The sequence below is a fragment of the Lithobates pipiens genome, unplaced genomic scaffold, assembly GCF_037356315.1.
Source record: "Lithobates pipiens isolate NorthernLeopardFrog02 unplaced genomic scaffold, aLitPip1_a1.2 Scaffold_22, whole genome shotgun sequence".
In the NCBI taxonomy this organism is placed as follows: Eukaryota; Metazoa; Chordata; class Amphibia; order Anura; family Ranidae; genus Lithobates; species Lithobates pipiens.
Window position 1 is genome coordinate 311,172,555 of NW_027507784.1, and position 24,112 is coordinate 311,196,666.

At 44.0% G+C, this 24,112-nt stretch overlaps 1 protein-coding gene and 1 long non-coding RNA gene across 2 annotated transcripts in view; one reads left to right on the plus strand and one right to left on the minus strand.

The window, feature by feature from the left end:
* The window catches only part of HS3ST6 (heparan sulfate-glucosamine 3-sulfotransferase 6), a 121,018-nt gene extending 114,832 nt beyond the window's left edge, over window positions 1-6,186 (plus strand). The window contains exon 2 of the mRNA XM_077449388.1: window positions 4,920-6,186. Within this exon, the coding sequence (XP_077305514.1) occupies window positions 4,920-5,538 (619 nt within the window). The 3' untranslated portion in view covers window positions 5,539-6,186. The remainder of the gene's footprint in view (window positions 1-4,919) is intronic.
* LOC143924884 (uncharacterized) overlaps window positions 1-24,112 on the minus strand; it is a 34,447-nt gene that overhangs the window by 3,409 nt on the left and 6,926 nt on the right. The window contains exons 2-3 of the long non-coding RNA XR_013261919.1: window positions 3,524-3,581; window positions 1,941-2,082 (exon numbers count right to left, since the gene is read on the minus strand). This is a non-coding gene — a long non-coding RNA (uncharacterized LOC143924884). The remainder of the gene's footprint in view (window positions 1-1,940; window positions 2,083-3,523; window positions 3,582-24,112) is intronic.

Sequence of the window (24,112 nt, forward strand, 5' to 3'; positions counted from 1 at the left end):
ATGCTACTTTTACACATGTGATGGGGGGAAGGGGCAGTAAAAACACAGCCAAGCTGCATTTCTACCACCCCCAAACCACTCCCCTTTGATAACCTTTCACCCAAGCTTTTCAATTAGGTCCTGCAGTTATGAATGGTGGTGCGCTATAAATGTTACATGTTCCAGCTCCTGCCTCCAGAGACCCCCCCCCCCCCCATCCTGACAGCGTGGAGGCAGGGGTGGAATGAGAGGTGGGGTTGTGGGCGGAGCCAGGGTGGGTTGTGGGCGGGGTCAAGGGGGCCCCGTCAGGTACGCTGTATGGGGCCCCATGATTTCTAACAGCGGCCCTGAATCTGTCAAACGTTCACAAATTTGGGCAAAAGTTTCACTGTTAATTTTTCATTGGAGAATATCCAACAAATTCTAGATTTGACCTCAGCCAGTCCAATGTACGAGTGTTGGATAGTAATCCAAATGGTTTGTTTAGTGTCAGAACATAAGCAGGGGCGGACTGACAACTCATAAGGCCCCCAGGCAATAGGAGAAGATTATGGGGCCCCCAGTCAATAGGAGATTATGGGGCGCCCGGGCAATTATGGGGCCCCAGGCAATAGGAGATTATGGGGCCCCCGGGCAATAGATTATGGGGCCACACACTATACACACACACATACAGTATACACACACACAGACACACAATATACACACACAGTATACACATACACACACTGAAAAGGTACTGGAGAGGCGGGGCAGATATAATCTTGGGATTTTTTTTAAAAACACCGATTTTTACATACTGTCCCTGGTTTAATTGAGGCTGCCAACCCTGATGGGGCCCCTTAGTGGCATGGGGCCCTCGGGCAGTGCCTGAGTGCCCCAATGGTCAGTCCGCCCCTGAATATAAGTCATTAGGGTTTTTTTTTTAAAAACACAGATTTTTACATACTGTCCCTGGTTTAATTGAGGCTGCCAACCCTGATGGGGCCCCTTAGTGGCATGGGGCCCTCGGGCAGTGCCCGAGTGCCCGGATGGTCAGTCCGCCCCTGAATATAAGTAATTAGGGTAAAATTTAAGAAGTTCCTCACAAGGGTTTAAGGGGATGGGAATCTGCAGTAGCTTGTGGGAGTTATTTTTTTTCTTTTAATTATATTTATATAAAATAATTGGCAACGAAATGTATGGAGCCTGTTAGGACTTCTGGTACTGCTGAATATTGCCTAAGTCTAGTCAACATTCCTTCACACATCTTAAATCCGTATCCCATTCATTCCCCACAATAAGGTTACAGTGACAACCCCCCCCAACCATCTGTAGTGTACTTGTGCTCTCATCCACAGCTGGTGAATGGAATAGAGTTCAGTCAATACAGTTGGATCTCGTCTATGTAAGAGCCTTGAATGGAGAATGAAAGCTTAATTATAGCATTGGCTGGCTATTCCACATGTTGGGTATCAGATGACAGCAGTAATGGCGTATTATCTGATAGTCCGGAGATGGCTGTGACAATGGAAATGTCGTGTACGCTCCTTTATCTGCTGATGCTTGAGGAATCCCCCGCACAGGTTACTGTTTCAACAAATATTAGATTTGGCTGAGGTCCGTCTTTCAAGATCTCCTCAAATCTCAGGTCCCCCGAGGAGCAGAAAGTGAGAACGCAGCTTTTTTTTTTAAATAAATTGTTTTTTATATAAAAATAGTGCTATTCATTACAGCGCTCCCTTTACACCAGCTGGAACATTACAGAGCTGACTATGACCAGAGGTAACTGGATAGTCACAGAGGTATCTAGGTGTATACGCCTGGTATAAATCTGTATCATTCAACCCTGTGGAAAAACGTGATTCCTTAAAGGGGAACCCCACACATAAAATCTTTCATTTAAATATAATGCTCGAAAGCCACAAAGGATCTAAACATGCACTGTGTGCACCAAATGCCTTTGTAAACCTAGATATTACCTTGTAAATGTAGTGGTGACATCATCACTCTGCTGTACATAGCCTGTGCAGAGAGCGGAGGTATGAGAGAGGCCCAACAGACCCTTGGGGTAAGACTAGTCACCATGCACAAGGAGACCCTGGTCTTCATTGCAGAAAGCTCCTGCACAGGGGAAACATTTTACACTGGATTACTGCACAGATATGAATCGCAGAGAGTAGGAGAAATCAGAGTGATGGAGAGACGAGCCCATCACCGTGCTGCTTTAACTACTTCAGCCCGGACCATTTGGCTACCCAAAGGCCAGAGCACTTTTTGCGATTCGGCACTGCGTCGCTTTAACTGACAATTGCGCGGTCGTGCGACGTGGCTCCCAAACAAAATTTACGTACTTTTTCCCCCACAAATAGAGCTTTCTTTTAGTGGTATTTGATCACCTCTGCGGTTTTTATTTTTTGCGCTATAAACAAAAAAAGAAAGACAATTTTGAAAAAAAAAAGCAGTATTTTTTTTGCTTTTTGCTATAATAAATATCCCCCAAAAATGTATAAAAATGTTTTTTTTTCCTCAGTTTAGGCCGATTTGTATTCTTCTACATATTTTTGGTTAAAAAAAAATCGCAATAAGCGTATGTTGATTGGTTTGCACAAAAGTTATAGCGTCTACAAAATAGGGGATAGTTTTATGGCTTTTTTATTATTATTATTTTTTTTACTACCCTTTCCCCAAAAAGAAAACCTAGCGTGATTGTCAGTGATGGCTGCAATATAAGCCCTACCCCCCAAATAAGCCCTAGTTAAAGTCCTTGTAGGTCTTTTTTTCAGGTGGGGCTTATTTTCAGGGAAACAGGGTAGGGCTTATTTGGGGGGTAGGGCTTATATTGCAGCCATTACTGACAATCATGCTAGGTCTTATTTTCGGGGAAACAGGGTAGTAATGGCGGCAATCTGCGATTTTTATCAGGACTGGGACATTATGGCAGACACGGACAATTTTTACACATTTTTGGGACCATTGTCATTTTTACAGCAATCAGTGCTATAAAATTGCATTGATTGCTGTAAAAATGTCACTGGCAGTGAAGGGGTTAACCACTAAAGGGCAGTGAAGGGGTTAAGTGTGTCCTATTGTGTTTTCTAACTGAAGGAGGGATGGGACTGCGAAGGAGAGATGACAGATCGCTGTTCATACTTTGTATGAACAGATGATCTGTCAGTTCTCCACGCAGAGAATCAGAAGCTGTGTGTTTACAAACACACAGATCCTGGTTCTGTATGTCCCCCGACCGCCGGGCACTCGCATCAGCTCCGTGGGTGAGCATGCGCCCCCTAGTGCCCGTCTATGGTACCGACGTACCATGATGGCGATTTGCGCAGCTGCGGCGGCTGGTCGGCATGTGGTTAATTTTCACTGTCAATTTCACTGACAATTTTCCAGTCGCAGGCTGGGGTAGAGTCCAGTATGACTTGGGTTTAGTGAATTAAATGATTCTGAACACTAGTCTGAGGGCATCTAGTGGCAGAAAAACAAAAGTAAAAAAAGTATTGTGGGGAAACCTCTGGATTGAAGGTGATTATTGCAGCAAAAGTTGGTTTTATTTTACCTTTAATAGGCTTATCCACTTGTATCTTGAATATCTTATATTTTTGATTGGAGATCCCCTTTAAAGAAAAAACAAATGCACATAACAGAATATTAATTTAGGAGAACTAAACCTTTTAAATTTTCCAGCAGGTAGATGTGACTTTTAAAGAATATTTTGCCCAAAAACTCTTCTACCAGTTTGCTAACCAACCTTTGTTATCTGTAGAATGACTGTGGTGTACAATGTACAGTCCCAGCCTATTCCCGGCATCTGTAAGATTGTGCAACTCCAGTTATATGATCAGGAGCTCAATGCTATTGTGAGAAATGACTGTCATGTACAGTACCTACCTAGCTGGTCACGAGTCTCTGGTGGCTGCTACATGTTTACAATGGAATACCATATTAGATGGTCCTTTCAAGGACCAGCCTTACTTATTATATTTATTATAGGGCTGTGGAAATTAAAGATTAATTCCTCGATTAATCAATTAATTTTTTTTGATCGATCAAAATTCTTTAGATTGGTACTCACCTCTCTGCTGCCTTTTGGGTCTTCAGGGAGTTCCGTCTGAGATTTGGTGACATCACGGACATCGACGTCACTGGACTTCCCCAAGTGCCTCCGTCTGCTAAGGAAGGGAAAGGGGGAGGAGTCCGGTGATGTTGAAGTTCTGATTGAACGTAACACGTATGGGGGAGGAGCTACGCATGACATCACCCGCTGATGCCCTACGGAACTAACGCGATTGTCGGCTTTACATGCTGTGTTTTTATCATCTTTATGTGAGTAGTTTGTGTTTGAACACAAAAATGAAATCTTCTACTTAAGCGCTGAGCACTTAGATCTTTTCTTTCTACCCATGACCTGGCGTCCTTGCTGAGATCTAAAGAGACGTGAGAGAAGTTTATGGTCCGTGTTAACCCTTTTGATACCCGCTTGCATGACCACCTGTTTGCACAGGGGTCCATGCCATAAGGTGAGAGTGATTAGTTAGACCGGAGGTGGAGGGATGGTCACGCTACTGTGGAAAAAAAAATGACTTACGTCAGTGCTACAGTTGGAATTTAAAACGTATTTGTGTGAACTGTGAAGTTAAGTCATGGATTGTGGAAACAAACTAGTGTCGGGTGATTGTATATAGTGTATACCACATTTACCACTGACTAATGCAGAGTTGCAATGCAAGGAGATCAGCTAAAAGTAGTTGGATCTGTATGTGCGTTATAGTAAATCTAAATTAGTCGATTAAATGATTAAAAAAATGTTTTAATCAGTAACAGCCCTAATTTATTATGGTAAGCTAAAAGAAAGTATATATCTGGTAACTCTCCATCCTCTTGGCTTTTTTCATTATATTAGGAAATCCCTGTTTGCATACAACTTACCATTCTCCTTATCCTTTCTTTTTTAGAAACTTGATGCCACGGACATTAGAGGGACAAATCACTATGGAGAAGACCCCAAGTTACTTTGTAACCCTTGAGGCGCCAAAAAGGATTTACAACATGTCCAAGGACACCAAGCTCATTGTGGTGGTCAGGAATCCGGTGACCAGGGCTATCTCTGATTACACACAGACACTTTCTAAAACTCCATCACTTCCGTCCTTCCAAGCTCTGGCCTTTAAAAACACCAGCACGGGCACCATTGACACTTCCTGGAGTGCCATAAGAATTGGCATCTATGCTAAGCACTTAGAGAACTGGCTCCAGTACTTCCCTCTCTCCAAATTCCTTTTTGTCAGCGGAGAGAGACTGGTCAGCGACCCAGCTGGAGAGATGGAAAGAGTTCAAGACTTTCTGGGGTTAAAGAGGGTGATAACAGACAAACATTTCTACTTTAACAAAACCAAGGGCTTTCCATGTCTGAAAAAACCTGAGGGAAGCGGCAAGCCACGGTGTCTAGGGAAATCCAAGGGACGGCCACATCCGGATATAGACCAGAAACTCTTGCTACGTCTCCAGGACTTCTATAGACCGTACAATATGAAGTTCTACCAAATGACTGGCCACGACTTTGGCTGGGACTAATATCCTCCGAAAACAGTTTATAGGACCCATATCTTTTGTATGCCAGTATAAATGGAACTTATTTCCTTCTTAAAATTGAATGTACAAATTTTGTTTCCAATATGTACAGGAAAATTCCTTTAATACATCCTTCATGATACCAGGCAGATGTTGGATTCTCAGATGTGTTTTATTGTTGGACTGCTATGGAAAGGTCATCTGAAACTTTTTTTTTATTATTGATAGCATGGGGAAGGTTTGGAAAACCTGTTGGGTTTTTATTTCTGTGTTTGTCTCAATTTGGGAGATTTTTGCTTCTCTTCCTGTACTGAAGAAAACACAGGTGGTGAAGAGAATCTCCACAAATAAATGACATTCTAAACCTCCCCAACTCTACTAAAAAGTGCTTTGAGTGTTTCCAGTATACCATTGAAAAAAATATTCCCTTCAGTTTTCGGTCTCTATGACCACGCAGGAAGTGAAGGGAACTCTTCCCAATGGGAACAAACGCAGCACGAGAAATGAGTCAATTTTTCCTGAGTGTGAAAAATGTTTTGCAATGTATCCATTGGGAATGTTTTTGCTGACTGGGATTAAAGGAATTTTACTGTGCCTGAGATAAATATGTCAAGTCGCATATTAAATCCTATGCACAAAAATGCCTTCAAACAGTGTTCTTCCTTTTTTGATCTTCAGATATTCCCATCAACGTACGTTTTAGGAAATTCTCTCAGCAAGAACAACTGGCATAATTACTAATACAGCAAAATAGTTTAAAGTGGACAGATAAATGTGATTATCAAAGCATGACCCGTAGGGGCATCAAGCTTGCCACAGAGACTCCCTCTTCATCAGTGTCCATTAGGCAAATGAACAGTATAAGGGATAAAAGTAGATGGATGTTTAAAGAGGAAGTAAACCCTGATGGGTTTTACTTCCTCTTTTTTCCCCTGCTATCCTCTGCAAAGTAAAAGCATAATGGGCTAGTATGCATCGCATACTAGCCCATCATGTGGCACTTACCTACAAATGAAGACCACATTGTCCCCACTGGTGGCCGCATCCATCTTCATCTCTCTTCCTTCCGGGGCCACGGTTTCCGGCACGGTAACTGGCCGGAGTTGCATGTAGTAGCTGTCAGTCACATCAGTTGCTAGTGAAGAAATGGCTCAGAGGGCTGTTTCTTCACAGCGCATGCGCCGATGAAGCGTGTATGGTAAATACCTCCTAAGCCGTGCAGGTTTAGGAGATATTTACAGTACCTACAGGTAACCTTATTATAGGCTTACCTGTAGGTACAAGTAGTGTGATGTGGAATTCCCTTCCACAGGCGGTGGTCTCAGCGGGGGGCATCGATAGTTTAAAAAAAAATTAGATAAGCCCCTGAACGACCGCAATATACAGGGATATAAAAATTTAATACTTAGGCTGCATTCACACCTGAGCGTAGCGTCTTCAGGCAGAAAATCTTGTGAAATTTCCCACGATTTTGCAGCGTTTTTTACAGCGATTTCGGTGCATTTTTTACCGTGTTTTGCCGCGATTTTGTACAGGGCAAAAGGTCACCAACGTAAGAAGAAGAAAAACGCCCAAATCTGCCCGATTCAAGCAAAGGGTCCGGAACTTGTTTGAGCTTCAGGCTGTCGGCTTCAGGCGACATGGAGTGGAGATGTGAGCCATCGCCATTGAGAATAATGGATTTTTTCCCCTCTAGCGTTTTGTAGCTTCAGGCTTCAAGCTACAAAATGCTCAGGTGTGAATGCAGCCTTACATATAATCACACACATAGGTTGAACTTCATGGACTTGTGTCTTTTTTCAACCTCACCTAATATGTAACTATATAACTAGGTTTACAACCAATTTAAGATCATGGCAAAGGCTCACTTATATTAAGCTTAAGCAGAAGACCTGCTGTTTGTTGAGCACAATGCAAAGCATCTGAATAGGATGTGTTCCTAGCATATGGCGGGTCCATTGCTCAAGGGGGTTATTGAGCCCGTAAAACAGCTTGTACAGAAACTCCAGCTTGGGTGCCAACTACATTTACCAAAACCATATAATATGAGGTCAAACCTAAACACTTTTAATGTCTATGCAATCAGGAAGGCCCTTGCACCACATAGTTGAAGGTAAATCTGAAGGAAATAAATTAAGAAAATTGTAGAATGTATGGCCAGCTTTAAACAATTGTCTACACACACCCTGAAGTATGAATATTAAGAAGTGGAGTGGTGGAGCGCTGGACCTGGTAAGTATTACAGACTGATGTAAAAGCTCTTTTGGAGCAGCTCCTAAGTGCATGATGAGCCCTGAAACAGCCCTTGAGGTGGCATCTCAATTTTTGTTGAAAAAGAGAGGTGGTTGACAGTCCAGATAATGCTTATTCAACACAGTAGTATTATAAAAACAGCCAACGCATTTCAGGGGGTTCCCAGGGGGCCCCCTTCTCAGGTTTTAATGACGCTGGACTTGAATGGAGGGTCTGGGAAAAAGTTTTATTGGGAAATCTTGCTGTTAAAATTTGATTACAGCACACAAGGTCTGCTCTGGTCACTGGTTTATCTAAATAACTGGGACAATTACAAAGATGATATAATCTCTTTAGGAAACTGGTAGGAAACCCTCTCTAACTATCACATGAGTAATGATGAGATCTATCAATCACAGGGAGTAATAAAAACTATTTCTACAGGAGCAAAGAATAAAATAATGTTCGGACCTTGCTCTAGAGAGGAAAAGGGAGGTTTGGGGGTACATTTGGGTAAAGCCTGAACATACCATTTAGGCACCGTTTTCTACTATGGTATTCATTGGCTACACTATGAAGACTGTTTAGTCGGTTGATAGAGTAGAGAATGGTTGGAACCCCTGCCAGGTTTTTATGCTGTCTAAATCCTGTTGCAGAGATTTCCCTTGATTTTCTGCCCTTTGGACACAGCAAGAAGTGAAAGGAAATCTCTCTAAGGTGAGGGCAAGTTCTTAGGGCCCATTCATGCTATGTGCAGTTACCTGCATTTAAATCATGGATGAACGTGGGAAACCGCAATGACACACAAAAACAATAGTGTGTCATGTTCACACCAGAACAGTGTTAAACTGCAGTGGTTTAGTGTGTCAGCAAGTATCAAGAACCCCTTAGACGGCTGTCATCAGAACACGTTTGCCCACTGGAAAATTTTCCTTCTATTTCTGTTCTAATGTTGATGGGGACAAGGGCCTCTTCCCCACAACCCTTGCCCGGTGGTTGTGGGGATCTGTGGGCGGGGGGCTTATTGGAATCTGGAAGCCCCCTTTAACAAGGGGACCCCCAGATCCCAGCCCCCCCTATGTGAATGGGTATCGGGTACATTGTACCCCTACCCATTCAACAAAAAAAGTGCCAAAAAAGTAAAAATGACAGCAGACAGTTTGGGACAAGTTCTTTATGAAAAAATAAAAAAATAAAAAATGTCCTGTGAGGTCCATTCATCTTCGATCGAAGTGTCCGATGACCCGAGAACAAAAAAAACGGAAAAACTCTACCTCGATGGGAGGCTCCCGCCAACTTCAGCCTTTTTATGCTGACAGCTCTTATGTAGCTGAGGGCAGGGCCACCCGGTGATGTAAGCAGGTGACCCAGCCCCCATCTGACTTCATGTTACATCACATAATGTCAGAGGGGGCGGGTCACCCATTTACGTCCCATTTATTAGCCTCTATACAACAGACCTGAAGTATAGTAAGAAGAAGCAGCACAAGGAGCCAGGAGGAAAAGCAGAAAAAGAGAGAGAAGCTCATTATTGTGCTGCTTTTCCTTCCACTGTCCAGTTACATGCTGGAAGTAGGTCCAGGAAGACCTGGGCTCAGAGGAGGAGCGGTGTCAAACTCAATTTCATTGCGGGCTGCCTCAACATTATGGTTGCCCTCAAAGGGCTGGTTGTATTTAGGTTGTGTTAGACTACTTAAATGTATCTACTCTACTTTATCATATTGAATAATTGCCTCTTCATTCGATTATTACTGGTGTAGTGCTACCCCCTAGAGGGCTGCTGGATTTTGGGTCCCCCTATTCCTGTACAGCCAGGCAACACACATTTTTCCAGGCTCCATCATATTTATAGGCTGACCACCATCCTGCCAGGCTCCCTGCTTGGGGGTTGGCCAGATTTCCCCATGAATATGCAGATCTCAGCCTCTTCGCTTCCACCCACTAACTTCTAGAAACTTCCAACAGCTTCTAGAACCAGGGGGAGGTACCAGAGGCCTGACCTGTAGAGCCCTCCAGCCTGACCTACAGTAACCCCAACCAAGTACCTTGGTGCTTTGCTGGTTTTTAGTAATAAATTAAGACTTAAAGAGGAACTGCAGTCTGCTCACATAATTTGTAATAAAAACATCTTTGTCATTCTGAAGCTTCCCTCCAATCACTTTGCATATTATTTTATATATACTGTGATTCTGTACTTGCCAAATATGCTGCAGAAATCTCCCTCCACTGATTCTGACTGCAGCCATTTTAACTGTGGGCAGCTGAGGCAGACTCCAGCTCTGCAGCCCTGCAGCTCTCATTGGCCCTCTTATGACTCATCCCCCCTCCCTTCCTGGCAAACTCTCACACGAGTGAAAGAAAGCTGTGCATGATGTCCTAAGCCTAGGCTAATGACCAGACAAGAAACAGGAAGTGGGCCGTAAAAGGTATTTACTGGCAGAAAATAAAAGTTTCACTATCCAAAGTTAAAACAACAAGGGCAGAAGATTTAATAGATGGAAAGTTGAAAAAAATCACTGAAGGTCCCCTTTAAGCTGTGAAGGCCAGGTGCAGACTGGCACAGAGCCCACTCACACTCCTGTAGCAGAGGAGCTTTTACAGAATATGGTACCACCATGCTGTTCTATCTGAGCAGTCTCCAATAAAGTTTCTTGTGGATGATACCATTAGCGTGCAACCCTCTTTTTCAGCTGACATAGAATTTTATTATTCTCATAATAATTATAAGCAGATGTCCAGAGCACCCCCCCCCCCATACATCAGATGTCAGGAGCCCCCCCCCCCCTCAACCAATCAGTCCTCCACCCTCCCTTACATCACAGTGCACCCCGTTACCTTGTACTGCTGTCAGGAAGAAGCTTGGGGCAGATCTGGGAAGCAGAAAGTCTGGAGGACAACGAGAGATGGGCTGGAATCAGATGCCGGAGTCTGCTGAATGCTGAGACCTGGAGAGGCGGAGACGAGGGGGTGCTGTGGCTGTCACAGAGAGGCGCAGGATCTGTAGGAGAGGTTTCTGTCCTCTCTGCTGCTGACTGCTGAGACGGGGGTGGGATCGGAGACGAGGGGGGTGCTGTAAGAGAGGTATGAGGGCCACATGAGGCGGCCTTGACACATGTGATGTTGACCATTGACCATCAGCCTGAGGACATCTGGACACAGAAAGAAGTAAACTAAAAGTGAACTAAAGCTGAATTTTTCAGCAATAGCTGGTTTTGTTATTTTATTTTTAATAGACTATTAATTTTGATCTTTTTTTTTTTTGTTCTGCTTTAAATAATGACCTTTTCCAACATAACTGAGCAGAACAGAGAGACAAGGACGTATAGGGGCAGCTCAGTGAAGTGACAAGGCACTTTTTAGGTCAAGTACAATGCAGGTTCTCTTCATGGTTGCCTGCCAGAGTTCTGTCTATGAAGCAAACCTCCTGCCTTCATTATTATAACACCATACCATGGTTTTTGAGAAAAGGGGTGGAGCCTTTATGAAAGGGCATCTCAATCACGAGTGCAGAGGGCAGCATGAATCCTAGATATGGTCCCGTCCATAGCCACACAAGCAGCCTGCCATTAAACCTGACCTATTTCCTCTTCTGTAGTTACCTGCTAAAACTAGAACACGTTTGTACGTTGGAGAGACGTTTACTCAATGAACGCACCCTGGGCCATGCTCACTCGAAGCACTGAGAGAGCAGGGAACAATAGCCGCCATCCGGGAGCAAGGAACACTTTGAAATACAATCACAGAGAAGTTCTAGTGAAACAGGAGACGGAAGGACTTGCCTGTTCAACATCGGACACATGAAAGGCAGCTGTAATAAAAGAGCAAAATCCGAAATACCTCCAACTTTTTTATTAGTTGGGATGAGGAAACATGTTCTTTCATGTGTGATACAAATACTTCTGAGACAGATGAGGACTTGCATTTTAGGTTTTAGATACATTGTCGCTATGTGTCTATCACAGATTAGAAAAGTAATAAGCAAACCTGTCCTCCCGATCTGGAGTCGCCGCAATCTGATCGGTTGCATTTTCTTTGGGGTGCCCCATTGGGGTGTCATATCCTTGTATTGTATTGTGGATACTTCTAAAATGTACTATACAAGGTCCAAATGAGGACTTAGCTAAAACAGAGGTTTGACCAAGATATGTAGACCTGTAAAGGCTTACTCCATCATTAAAAGAAATGCAAATTGAAAAAAGAACAAATGTGCATTTATTATTTTTTTTTGCATTTGAGCCTTTAACCCTAGGTTCACATCTATGCGGTTGTGGTTTTCTGGCACATTTTGCATTGCTGAACCTGTGATTTTGATGCATTTTTGCATGTAATTATCATGCGCTTTGCATTTTGTTTTCCTCTTTAATAAGGTGTGAATAGCTGGTTGTTAAGGAGTGGGCCGGGAAGCCGCCTGCCATGTCCTTAACAAACCATGAGTTATCAGCTGTCAGTGGGGTTGCCCGCTTATAGCTAAATGTAAAAAAAAAAAAAAAAATGGTGGCAATAAAGAAAAAAAAATTGCGGAAATAAAATGGCGTGGGGTCCCCTCCCCCAAATTCTATACCATACCCTCATCAAGCATGTAGCCTAGCAGGTCAAGAAAGGGAGGGAACAAGCATGCACTCCCTCTTGAACCATACCAGGCCACATGCCCTCAACATGGGGAGGTGCTATGGGTCAGGGGGGGCCTATGCCCCCACCCCCAAAACCACCTTGCCCCCATGTTGATGGGGACAAGGGCCTCTTCCCTATGACTGTGGCCGGTGGTTGTGGGGGTCTGTGGGCAAGGGCTTATTGAAATCTGGAATCTTTAAAAAGCGGGCCTCCGGATCCTAAGTTTCCCCTATGTGAATGAGTAGGGGTACTATGTCCTATGTACCCCTACTCATTCACCAAAAAAATGGTGTAGTGCAAAAAAATAGGATTTTTATATACAGCTTACCTGTAAAATCCTTTTCTTGAGAGTACATCATGGGACACAGGAGCTCATTACATAGTGGGTTATATAGTCACCTCTGGTGATTGGACACTGGTTGACCCCAATAAGGAAAATTCCTCCCCTATATAACCCCTCCCTATGGGAGGCACCTCAGTTTTGTAGCAAAACAATAGGAAACCACGTAAAACCCAAGAGGGGCGGGGGCCCTGTGTCCCGTGATGTACTCTCAAGAAAAGGATTTTACAGGTATACTGTATATAAAAATCCTATTTTCTTGATCATACATCACGGGACACAGGAGCTCATTACATAGCGGGATGTCCCAAAGCAATGCTCAGATTGAGGGGAGGGAGACACAGATCATAATTATAGACCGCCATGGGCCAGAGGACCCAAACTGCAGCCTGCAGTACACTGCGCCCAAAGGTGATATCCTCTTGCCCTCTGACATCCACCTGATATAGTCTGGTGAATGTGTGGACTGATGACCAAGTTGCAGCCTTACAGATCTGAGCCAGGGAGGCCTGGTGATGCACTGCCCAAGAAGCACTTACAGCCCTAGTAGAGTGCGCTTTCACTTGAAAAGGAGGGATTTTCCCTCTAACACTATAGGCCTGAGAAAACATCTATCTGATCCACCTTGAGAGAGTGGATTTTGATGCCACCTGGCCCTTCCTAGGGCCTTCCGGCAAAATAAATAAGCAATCAGTTTTTCTTATCTGAGCCGTTGCTTGAAGATAGATACTGATTGCCCTAACCACATTCAAAGTGTGCAAGGATTCTTCTTCTGCGGACTGTGGGTCCGGAAAAAAGGATGGTAGGATTACATCTTGATTCAAATGGAATCCTGAAACCACCTTAGGTAAAAAGGACCTGTTGGGTCGCATGACCACGCGGTCCTTATGAACAATTAGATACGGCTCTTTGCTGGAGAGAGCTGCTAGTTCTGACACTCTTCTAGCCGTGGAAATGGCTACCAAGAAAAAACGATTTTTTGGTCAAAAGAACTAATGAAGCCAGATGCAAAGGTTCAAAAGGTTGCCCCTGCAAAGCCGAGAGAACCAAATTTAGATCCCATGGGCATACCGGAGGTTTGACTGGCGGCCTTATCCGCATAGCCCCCTGGATGAAAGCCCGCACCAGGGAATGCGATGCAAGTGGCTTCTGAAAAAATACTGACAAGGCCGAAATCTGCACCTTGATAGTGCTTACGGCCAAATTCATTTCTAGGCCTGACTGGAGAAAGGCCAAGATACTGCTAATGACATACTTTCTAGGATGCCATCCCCTGAGTTCACACCAGGAAACATATGCCCTCCAGATTTTGTAGTAAATAAGCCTGGAGGCCGGCTTTCTGGCATTAACCAGAGTAGAAAGGACTAGCCCCGAAAGCCCATGATCTCTCAGAATGTGGGTCTCAGCAGCCAAACCGTCAAATTCAGACTGTGTAAAAACAGGATGGTAGATTGGACCCTGTGAGAGCAGATCTGGCCGGAGAGGGAGGATCCATGGCCTGCCTACGGCCAACTTCATGATCTCTGCGTACCACGGTTGCCTGGGCCAAGCCGGGGCTACTAAAAGGACCGACTTTGTTTCCCTCTTGACTCTGCGACAGAAGCGGGCACGGGGGGAAAGCATAAATCAGATTGTACTGATCCCAGGGAACTGTCAGAGCATCTGACCCCTGAGCAAGTGTATCTCTTGTTCTTGACACAAATTTGTCCAGTTTTCTGTTGAACCTGGACGCAAACAGATCTACGTCTGGAGTACCCCACTTGTGACATATGTCCAAAAACACATCGGGGTGCAGAGCCCATTATCCTGGGCACAACTGCTGGCGGCTCAGAAAATCCGCCTGCCAATTTTCCACTCCTGGAATGAAGACTGCAGAAAGGCATGGAACCTGCTTTTCTGCCCAGACAAGTATGCGATTCACCTCTTTTTGCACTACCAGACTCCTGGTAACGCCCTGGTGATTGATATAGGCCACTGCTGTGGCATTGTCGGACTGAACCCGAACAGGGAGACCCCGTAGTCTAGAAGACCATCTTATGTCCCGGATCTCTTCCCACCAGGCTTCCGCAAACTGCCGAAGCCTTCCCCCCACTCGACCCAGCGGGGGCGCCCCTTCACAAGGAAGCTTTCGGGCTCTGCTTGGCAGGCTTCCGCCCCCAAGTCTTTTTCTGCCCTTGGGCCCGGCCCTGAGCCTTTCCTGTAGAGGAGGGTTGAGAAGGCCTGGCTGACCAACCACCATAGACACTGGCGAAAAAACTGAGGTGCCTCCCATATGGGAGGGGTTATATAGGGGAGGAATTCTCCTTATTAGGGTCAACCAGTGTCCAATCACCAGAGGTGACTATATAACCCACTATGTCATGAGCTCCTGTGTCCCGTGATGTATGATCAAGAAATTACAGTTTTTGACAAGTACATTATTTAAAAAACAAAAATAAAAAACAACGCCCCCCCGATGTAGATCCATCATCAATCACGACAACTGCCGCCACCGCCGACCCGGAGAAAGAAAAAAAATCCTGTGTGATCAACAAAGACTTGTTTCATATGGGCCTCAGCTTGTATAAGAGCGAACAGCAAGCTATGACAAAGCATTTGAAGAGCTTTCAGCAAGCTTTTTTGAATCTTTTATGTCTCATGCACACAGTACGTTTTGCAAACTCTCCTAGAAGCCTTTCCTCCAAGCATCAGCATTTTGGCAACAAAAAAAAAGCCTGATGCTTGTAAAAGTATCTAAAGCTTTTACAAGTTTTTAGGCATGTTTACAGGTGTCAAGAGCTTGTAGGTTAATTCAGTTAATTGGCCAGAGTAATAATTTATTCTGACCATTGAAATTAATTAATGCTCAATCGCCTAATAGGCCTAGCGGTAAAAGGAGGCGAAAGGTGAAATTAGTCTTCAACTAAGTACATAATTCTAATTAGCAGTAAAACTGCTTTAACACAATCCCTCACTGATCTCTGTAGTTGCAGGCACTGTGAATGCTCCAATTTCAAAGCAAAAGGAAGATTTCTTTCATTTTCTCTGGACAGATCATTTTGTTTCATCTCCCAGCAGGGATTTGGCAGTCTACAAGAATTCTAATCTCCAATGTAAACACAGAGCTGGTACACAGAAAGAGGGGGAGAGCAGAATGCTAAGTCCTGAATTGTAGACAAAAGCCTGCATCTATTGTAAAATTTGAGAGTGAATTGCTCCATAGCGCCTGTAGCTACAGATGTCAGTGGGGGCTTGTTTTAATGCCCAACCTCAAGCATTTCAAATAAAATAGTCCCCCAAAATCAGCTTGACATAGAAAAACAACCTGGTCTGCAGTCTGGAGCTGTCCTCTGCTTTCTTTCTTTTCACCATAAGTTTTTGGGGTTGATGACGGTATGCTGCATCATGAGCCTGCCCCCAAAGGAGCGTCAACATGGATCCCTCCATTCGCAATGTATAGATGCAGAGAGTGGTGCTGACCTCATCATCTTCAGAGGATTATTTACAACCAGATGGGTGACCTTGTATGTCACAAGAGGAAAAGACTACAGAAAAGGTTGAGTATAAAAAGAGATAAAGAAAAACATACTATGCAAGGGGCCTTAAGGAGGCAAGGAAAGTGATTTTTTTTGGGGGGGGGGGGGGGGGGGGCTGAAGTTGGGCTGGTGTTAAAAAATGCTAAGGTAAGGTAAGTAGTTACCTGCCTATGGTCTGGCCACAATTATTTTTTTAAGCTTGAATAATTGCAACAACACAAGAACAGGACATCTTTACCACTTTAGAGAGACGTTGAGGATAAACTAACTCAGCAATCAGATTGGAAACTTTCACTTTTTTTATATACATTTTTTTTATTTTTATGGAAGAATATTTAGTATAAAAGCATTTCATCTCTTAATAAAAATATTTGAAAAGAAAAGGATTTCATCACAGAAAAAAGTAAAATTACCAAGTAATTGATAAAATTAACCACCTAGATGAATAGACATATTAAAGTACAATCAGGACGAGAAAAGCAGTTATGAACCCCTATTGGATTACATTACAGCAAACATATATAAAATATTTGTGCTGAGTTCACACAAAAGGCCAGTTTTGGTTATTTGGATTTACTAATTGGCAATGATAAATGGTGGATATAAGGGAATACTTATTAAGGTTGCCAAAAGATATACGGTACTAGGTTAAAGGTCTAAGATAATATGCTTAGGCGTGCATTTCACTAAGTTCAGAATTAAGATGCAAGATGTTGACATATTAGGATGCATCTGTCTGCGGTAAGAGGTACAAAGCTAAGATAGGACTGGTTACGCAAGAATATGGTCAGTCAGCAGATGTTGAAATGACGAGATAACTATCAGAAGACTGTATTTCACCTTTGACTTAGATAATGTCATGAGTTTAAGAAAAATGTCGATGTATGTATGAATTACCTGATTGGTTAAACCACAGGGCTGTCCTTCTGTTCAAACTAAATAAAATTGTTGTGTGTGCTTCAATAGGCACATTCATTATTCACGTACAATAGCGTGTATGTGTAATGTTTTGTCCACCGGTGAAAGGGACCTCCGCCCTTCAATCCTAGCCTAGGCTACCAGGGGTTACTTACAGAAGCCGAGCAACCTAACAGTTTTGGTACCAGCAAAGTGGGGTTCGTCTCGTCTTGCGACAGGTAAGTCACTTTACTCTTTTTTACCTGATTGGTGAATGGTGTAAACACTTACTCTGTCCGGGCGGCCGCTACGAACTTAGTTTAAAATTAAAAGAAGTAACTGTGCCTTCGCGATGGACTAGGCTGGTCACTCGGGAGGTGAAAAGGGCTCGCAAGGAATTTATAGGTTTAGGGGAGTCCGACTAGGTTGGTCTGACTTAAAACTATTGGTGATAGTATTTTTAACACGGGAAGTAGTAGATTACGCCCGTGACAAAGGGATTGGTGGAGTGGACGCCCATTTGAAAAATTTTTTTTTTTAAAAAAAAAAGTGCACTATAAATTGATAAATGTATTGCAATACGGTTATTTCATGTCTTAAAGTATATTAAGAATATGTCTGTTTCTCTCTAGGTACACGTGTAAGTATATAGAGTATAAGTTTTAATATAGAGTATAAGGAAAATAATTGTTGTTGTTTAAATGAGTGCAGAATATGAGGAGCCCTCTTGTAGTGACATAGCATCCGCCTGCCCCCATTGCACGTTAGGTCTACTCTTCCTAAGAATAGATGACAAGTGGATTTGACTGACCACCAGACCAGGGGGGTTCTCTTGCAGACTTGGTGTAAGAGGGGTAAATACCGCCACCAGGAAAAATTTACCCTTCATCGTATATTAAGGGTAAATCTTCATAGTTTTATATAAGTCCATCTGCCCCAAAAAAGATCAGGGATCCTACTCCCAGACCAGAGACCGGATTGTTGGACAAACCGGGTGTTATCACCTGTGTCCTGCCACTAGACACACACTGCCCAGACTACTAGATGGGGAATACTGCAGCAACCCAAGCCATGGCCACCCCATCACCCTATGAATTTGTTAGTAATATGATCCCTGGCCCCCAGGTAGAACCATTTTGGACACAAGTCCGAGAAAGGTGTCACCAATTGGGAATCCATGACCCAGGACCCCAAGGTCCTTGTTCAGAGGAAGACTGGCAAGAAGTCAGTAAAATTTGTCAGGTACATAAGCATTCTTATCCTCCCTGCAAAGGGGCTGACCCACAATACATGAAGGATTGTTTCTGTGCATGGAACAAATGCCTTGGAAAATATAGGCAATTGTGGACAGCAAGGACATTGGAAATCCCAGTGCCCTTATAGGACTGGACAGATTAGAGCAAGAGGCAGAGGCAGGGGATTTAACCCCCAGACCCGCCCACAGTATCCCCGTTATCTGCCATACCAGAACCCTCGTCAACCACTACCCCAATATCCTACACAGCCACAAATAATGCACCGAGGGAAACTCTGTTGGTATTAATGGGACACCTGTCACCCATCCCATCACTCCACCACTGACTGTAGCCACTCCAGAAGGACAGAAATTATGTACCCAAACTTTTGCCGTCTTGTCCTCATGCCCTGTGCCCCTTATGGGACGGGACCTCTTGGCACAACTGTGTATTACCATTAAGTTTAATAAAGAAGGTTCCCTTACCGCTAGTTCACCATTATGTGACTTACATGGCCCTAAGCGACATGCACACAGAGGGTTCCCAAAAAGACATGCACACAGGAGTTTCTTTCTAATGATACCTTCCTCCCTTGACCATCACACAATTTGGGCAGAAAACAAAGGTAGTGTGGGCTTTATTAATTGCACACCATATGCACCCCAAATGCGGTCAGATGCAGGGATACAATATCAAAAACAGTATCCCCTACCCCCAGAGAAAGTCAAAGGCATCTCCCCTCAAATTAATGATTACATATCAAAAGGTATCCTGAGACCAATCATCAGTCCCTGGAACACACCCATTTACCCTGTAAAGAAGGCCAGTGGCGAGTGGAGACTCGTCCAAGACCTCAGAGCAGTAAACAAACAAGTGATTCCCCTCCCACCCCTAGTCTCAGACATCACTTTTATTTTCTCATGCATACCGGCAGACTCTCTATGCTACACAGTAATTGATTTAGCGAATGCTTTCTTTAGCATTCCCATTGCAGAGGAAGCCCAACCTATGTTTGCTTTCTCCTGGGCCGGGGGCCAACTAACCTGGCAAGGGTATGTAGACAGTCCAGCCGCCTTCTCTATGGTACTCAACGAGACTGTCAAGTCTTGGACATCTGAGCGAGGGTCGGTACTGATACAGTATGTGGACGACTTGCTCCTGTGCAGTCGAACTGCTGAAGACTGTGCGGTCGATTCAACATCACTGTTGGGACACTTAGCCCGAGCTGGACACCTCGCCTCCAGGAAGAAGGTGCAATGGTGCCAGTCCCAGGTTGAATACTTAGGTTGTATCCTTAGAGAAGGAACAAGGCTGGTGTCACCTAAACGTGCCGCAGCCCTACAAGCTCTCAGTCCGCCAAAAGACAAGGCCGCCCTACTCTCATTTTTGGGTGCAATTGTATATTGCCGCCAATGGATCCCTGACTGTTCTCATTATGATAGTATCCTAAGAGAGGCTACTGGCTCGACAGCCCCTAAATTAATAGATTGGACTGAAGACAGACTACAAGCTTTTCAAGCTCTATTAAACAGTCTGTCAAATGCTCCCGCCCTGGGATTGGTAGACTATGGTAAAGCTTTTCAGCTGTACTGTGTAGTTTCAGGAAGCTCTTTTGCCGCCGTGCTAACACAACAGCATGGAACAGGCTACCGCCCTGTCTCCTACCTATCTAAAAAACTCCCCCTTCAGGTTCAAGGCATGCCATCATGCCTTCAGAATTTAGCCGCCTGTGCTATGGCCGTACAAGATGCCAACAAGATGGTCTTGGGACACCCGATGACACTTTACACCACACATTCTGTCACCCACCTCATACAGAACATGAACACCCAACACATGACCTCACAAAGACTCAGCGGATATGATATTTCCCTCATGAACACAGACAATCTGTCTCTCAAATATGTTCCCGCCAACAACCCTGCCGTCCGTCTCTTGCACTCCATGTTACGCCTACCACAAGACCCAGACCAGTTTCATGACTGTATAACACGAGTGGAGTCTATCACATCACCAAGACCAGACCTCACCGACGTACCGATTACCAATGCAGACGATGTTTTTGTGGACGGTAGTTGCTCCCGTCCCTCTGATTCCACCTTCCAAACAGGATATGCAATAGTCCAGTTGCCAAACAAGGTATTAGAAGCCAAACCACTGCCCCCCTCTTCGGCTCAGGTGGCTGAACTGGAAGCCCTCACCAGGGCCTGCATTTTATTTACAGATAAGAAGGTGAACATTTACACTGACAGTAGATATGCATTTGGGGTGGTGCATGACTTCGGAGTAATATGGGCTAAAAGAGGTTTTAAAACAGCGGATAATAAACCTATTTCCAATGCTACCCAGATTGAGGCACTTCTTCGGGCTATTTTGCTCCCAAAAGAGGTGGCAATAATTAAAGTAAAAGCACATTCTTCAGATAATAGCAAACTTTCCAAGGGAAATGCTTTAGCTGACCGAGAAGCGAAAAAGGCAGCCCAGTCCTCCACCCAGGAGCCCACCCCCACGTCCATGTACTTTAAGGATCATTTCACCTGTCCTAACTTTAAATCTGTAGTGGCACAAATGCAATCATTAGCCACTGAGGAAGATGTCTTGTATTGGGTGAAGGCTGGCTTGACCAAAGACCCAGAGGGTCTGTGGTCAAAAGAGGGGAAGATATTGGGAATACCTGAGGCAAGCAGTATTCTAATTCTCTCCTACCTTCATGGTCCAGGACACATAGGTGCCGTCCCTTTAGCCACTATGTACACCAAATCTTTCTGCACAAACGCCTTGAACAAACAAGTCAAACTCCTGACCACAAGTTGCCTTACCTGTGCTCAAAACAATGTGCAGGGCAAACGGCATGGCCTACATGGTCATCTACCCCCACCAATGGGTCCCCTTACAGATTTACAAGTAGACTTCACACACATGCCAAAACAAAAGGGGAACTTAAGATACCTGTGCGTTGTCATAGATAAATTTTCAGGCTGGGTTGAAGCCACTCCCTGTGCAGGTGAGACAGCCAATATAGCAGCAAAATGCTTGCTGAATAACTGGATTTGTAGGTTTGGCATACCAACATCTATTTGGTCAGATAGGGGACCTGCATTCAGCTCCTCCGTTACCCAGGCTGTGGCTAAATTGTTAGGGCTGCAATGGAAACTACACATCCCCTATCACCCTCAAAGCGCAGGGGTAGTGGAAAGAATGAATAGAAATATAAAGGATAAATTGAAAAAGGCCACAGGGGGCACAATGAAGGGATGGCTTGATCACCTCCCTTCTGTGCTATTCCAGATTAGAACGGCACCCCATGCCAGAACGAAACTTTCACCTTTTGAAATTTTGATGGGAGTCCCCGCAAACATAGAATTACCCCCATTAGACCAAGACACTGATATTGACATTTATTCCCAACAGGAAATGTACGTGAAAAACCTGGTAAGTATGCTTCATGAAATGAACGAACACGTTTCTGTCACCTTTTCTCCTCTTTCCACAGAGCCAACACACCCCTTCATCCCAGGAGATCAAGTGCTAGTCAAGCAACTGGCCCACAAAAAGAGGATCGGACCAATCTACTCTGGACCTTGGAAGGTTGAAAAGGTGTCCAGAACTGCGGTCCTGACTGACCAAGGAAACACCTGGATCCACGCCAGCAGGCTGAAAAAGTGCCCACTGCTTCCCACAACCCCCGACCCCCCACCTATTGAAGGAGAACCCGACCCACCCGAACAGCGACCGGAACTGCAAGAGATTCAGGAAGGCATTGGACAATTAACCCTTGAAACCCTACATGATAGCGAAGAAGAAGGACAAGCATAAGAACTTGTAGAAATGTTTTTACCTTCAGTGTCAGGGAAGGCTGTATGCCTTTGGGGTAGTCTGGTACTATTTGTATTCCTGCCCACATGGTTTATAGCCAACTGTATATATCATCCAGAAGATTTAGGTTTATTAAAAGGGATATGTGGACCACCTAAGATGAATAATACCCCCGGCCAAAGACATAGTAGAAGTATTGTACCCGTTAATGAGTCACCTAAGGGACTGACTAACAAGATGTTACTACTAAAATTCAAATATAGCTATGCTCAAAAATCTGGTTTTGAGAAATGCTGGATTTGCAGCAAGCTACATCCCAGTACAGCTAGAATCCCTCTCATGGCAGTCCCCTTGAATTTTACCCCCCTCCTTAATGGAACACCCCCTATCGTCCTAACGAATGTTACTAGGACCCGTCCAAATAAAACCCTCACTTTCCAAATTATAGGTAGAAGCCACTTCCCAGACTGGTGTTTCCGACTGGGAAACACCACAGATGGAGCCGAGGTTTGCAAACAAGCAAAACTTAACATTTCAATGACATCATTTAACAGTCCTTCTTTCTTCCATACTTCAGATCCCACCCTAAATGCCACCTTTTTAGACTTTCTTAGCTCCAGTACCAAGACTACAATACACCAATTAATGTCAATTCTGGTGCTCTCTGGCCTTTCTGATACTCTTAGGAACGTGTTCCATAAACGACCCCTAGCTCTAGGAAATACCATATATATATGCTGCGGCAAACTCTGTCACCCCTGGATCCCAACCAAACCCCAGGGGTGGTGTTACCTTGCAGCCCTGGTTCCTATTATGGGGGTATTAGGGGATAACAAGGGAAGTCACCTCCTTGAAGCCAGCATGCATCCTAGATATCCCCTTAGACACCGTAATAAACGAGAATTGTTTTTAGGAAAAGATATGGCCTGGGCATGGTTCCCTTCCTGGACAGGGTGGGGAATTGACCTAATGAAAAGATTAAATAATTACACTGGCATAATTGATGAGATTCTGGAGGAAAATTCTGATGACATAACCAAACTAAATCTAGAAACTAGGGCAATTAGGAAGCAACTAGAACTACATGAGTTGGCTATAGAAAGTATGAGTGCAGCCCTTACTGGCCTCTGTGAGACTACTGAGGATTATGAGTGCTGTACCTTGATTCATAATACCAGCATCGAAGTCCCAGACTACTATGACGTTATTGCTCAACACAGGGAAGAGGTAAATAAACTACAGAAAGAGGCAAGGAACATAGGAAAAAACTGGGATCCCTTCTCGAGCAGTTTTAGTTTTGGGGGATTAATATCTTGGCTCCGAAATGCTGCCATGACAATTGTCACTGTGATTCTCTTCATTCTATTTTTATATGCCTGTTATAAGATAATCAAATGTTTATGTAAAAAGGGAAACACGGTCGCTCCGAAGGATCTGAAACTCACTTCCATTGTTAAGGATCCAACGGTATGGTATAGAAACCAAGAGCACAAGGGTTCGGAGTATGAAGCCTGTGCTATTAAATTAGAAAAGGAATGATCATTATGTAAATCACAGAATGATCAAAGGAAGGATTATAAGGGAATACTTATTAAGGTTGCCAAAAGATATACGGTACTAGGTTAAAGGTCTAAGATAATATGCTTAGGCGTGCATTTCACTAAGTTCAGAATTAAGATGCAAGATGTTGACATATTAGGATGCATCTGTCTGCGGTAAGAGGTACAAAGCTAAGATAGGACTGGTTACGCAAGAATATGGTCAGTCAGCAGATGTTGAAATGACGAGATAACTATCAGAAGACTGTATTTCACCTTTGACTTAGATAATGTCATGAGTTTAAGAAAAATGTCGATGTATGTATGAATTACCTGATTGGTTAAACCACAGGGCTGTCCTTCTGTTCAAACTAAATAAAATTGTTGTGTGTG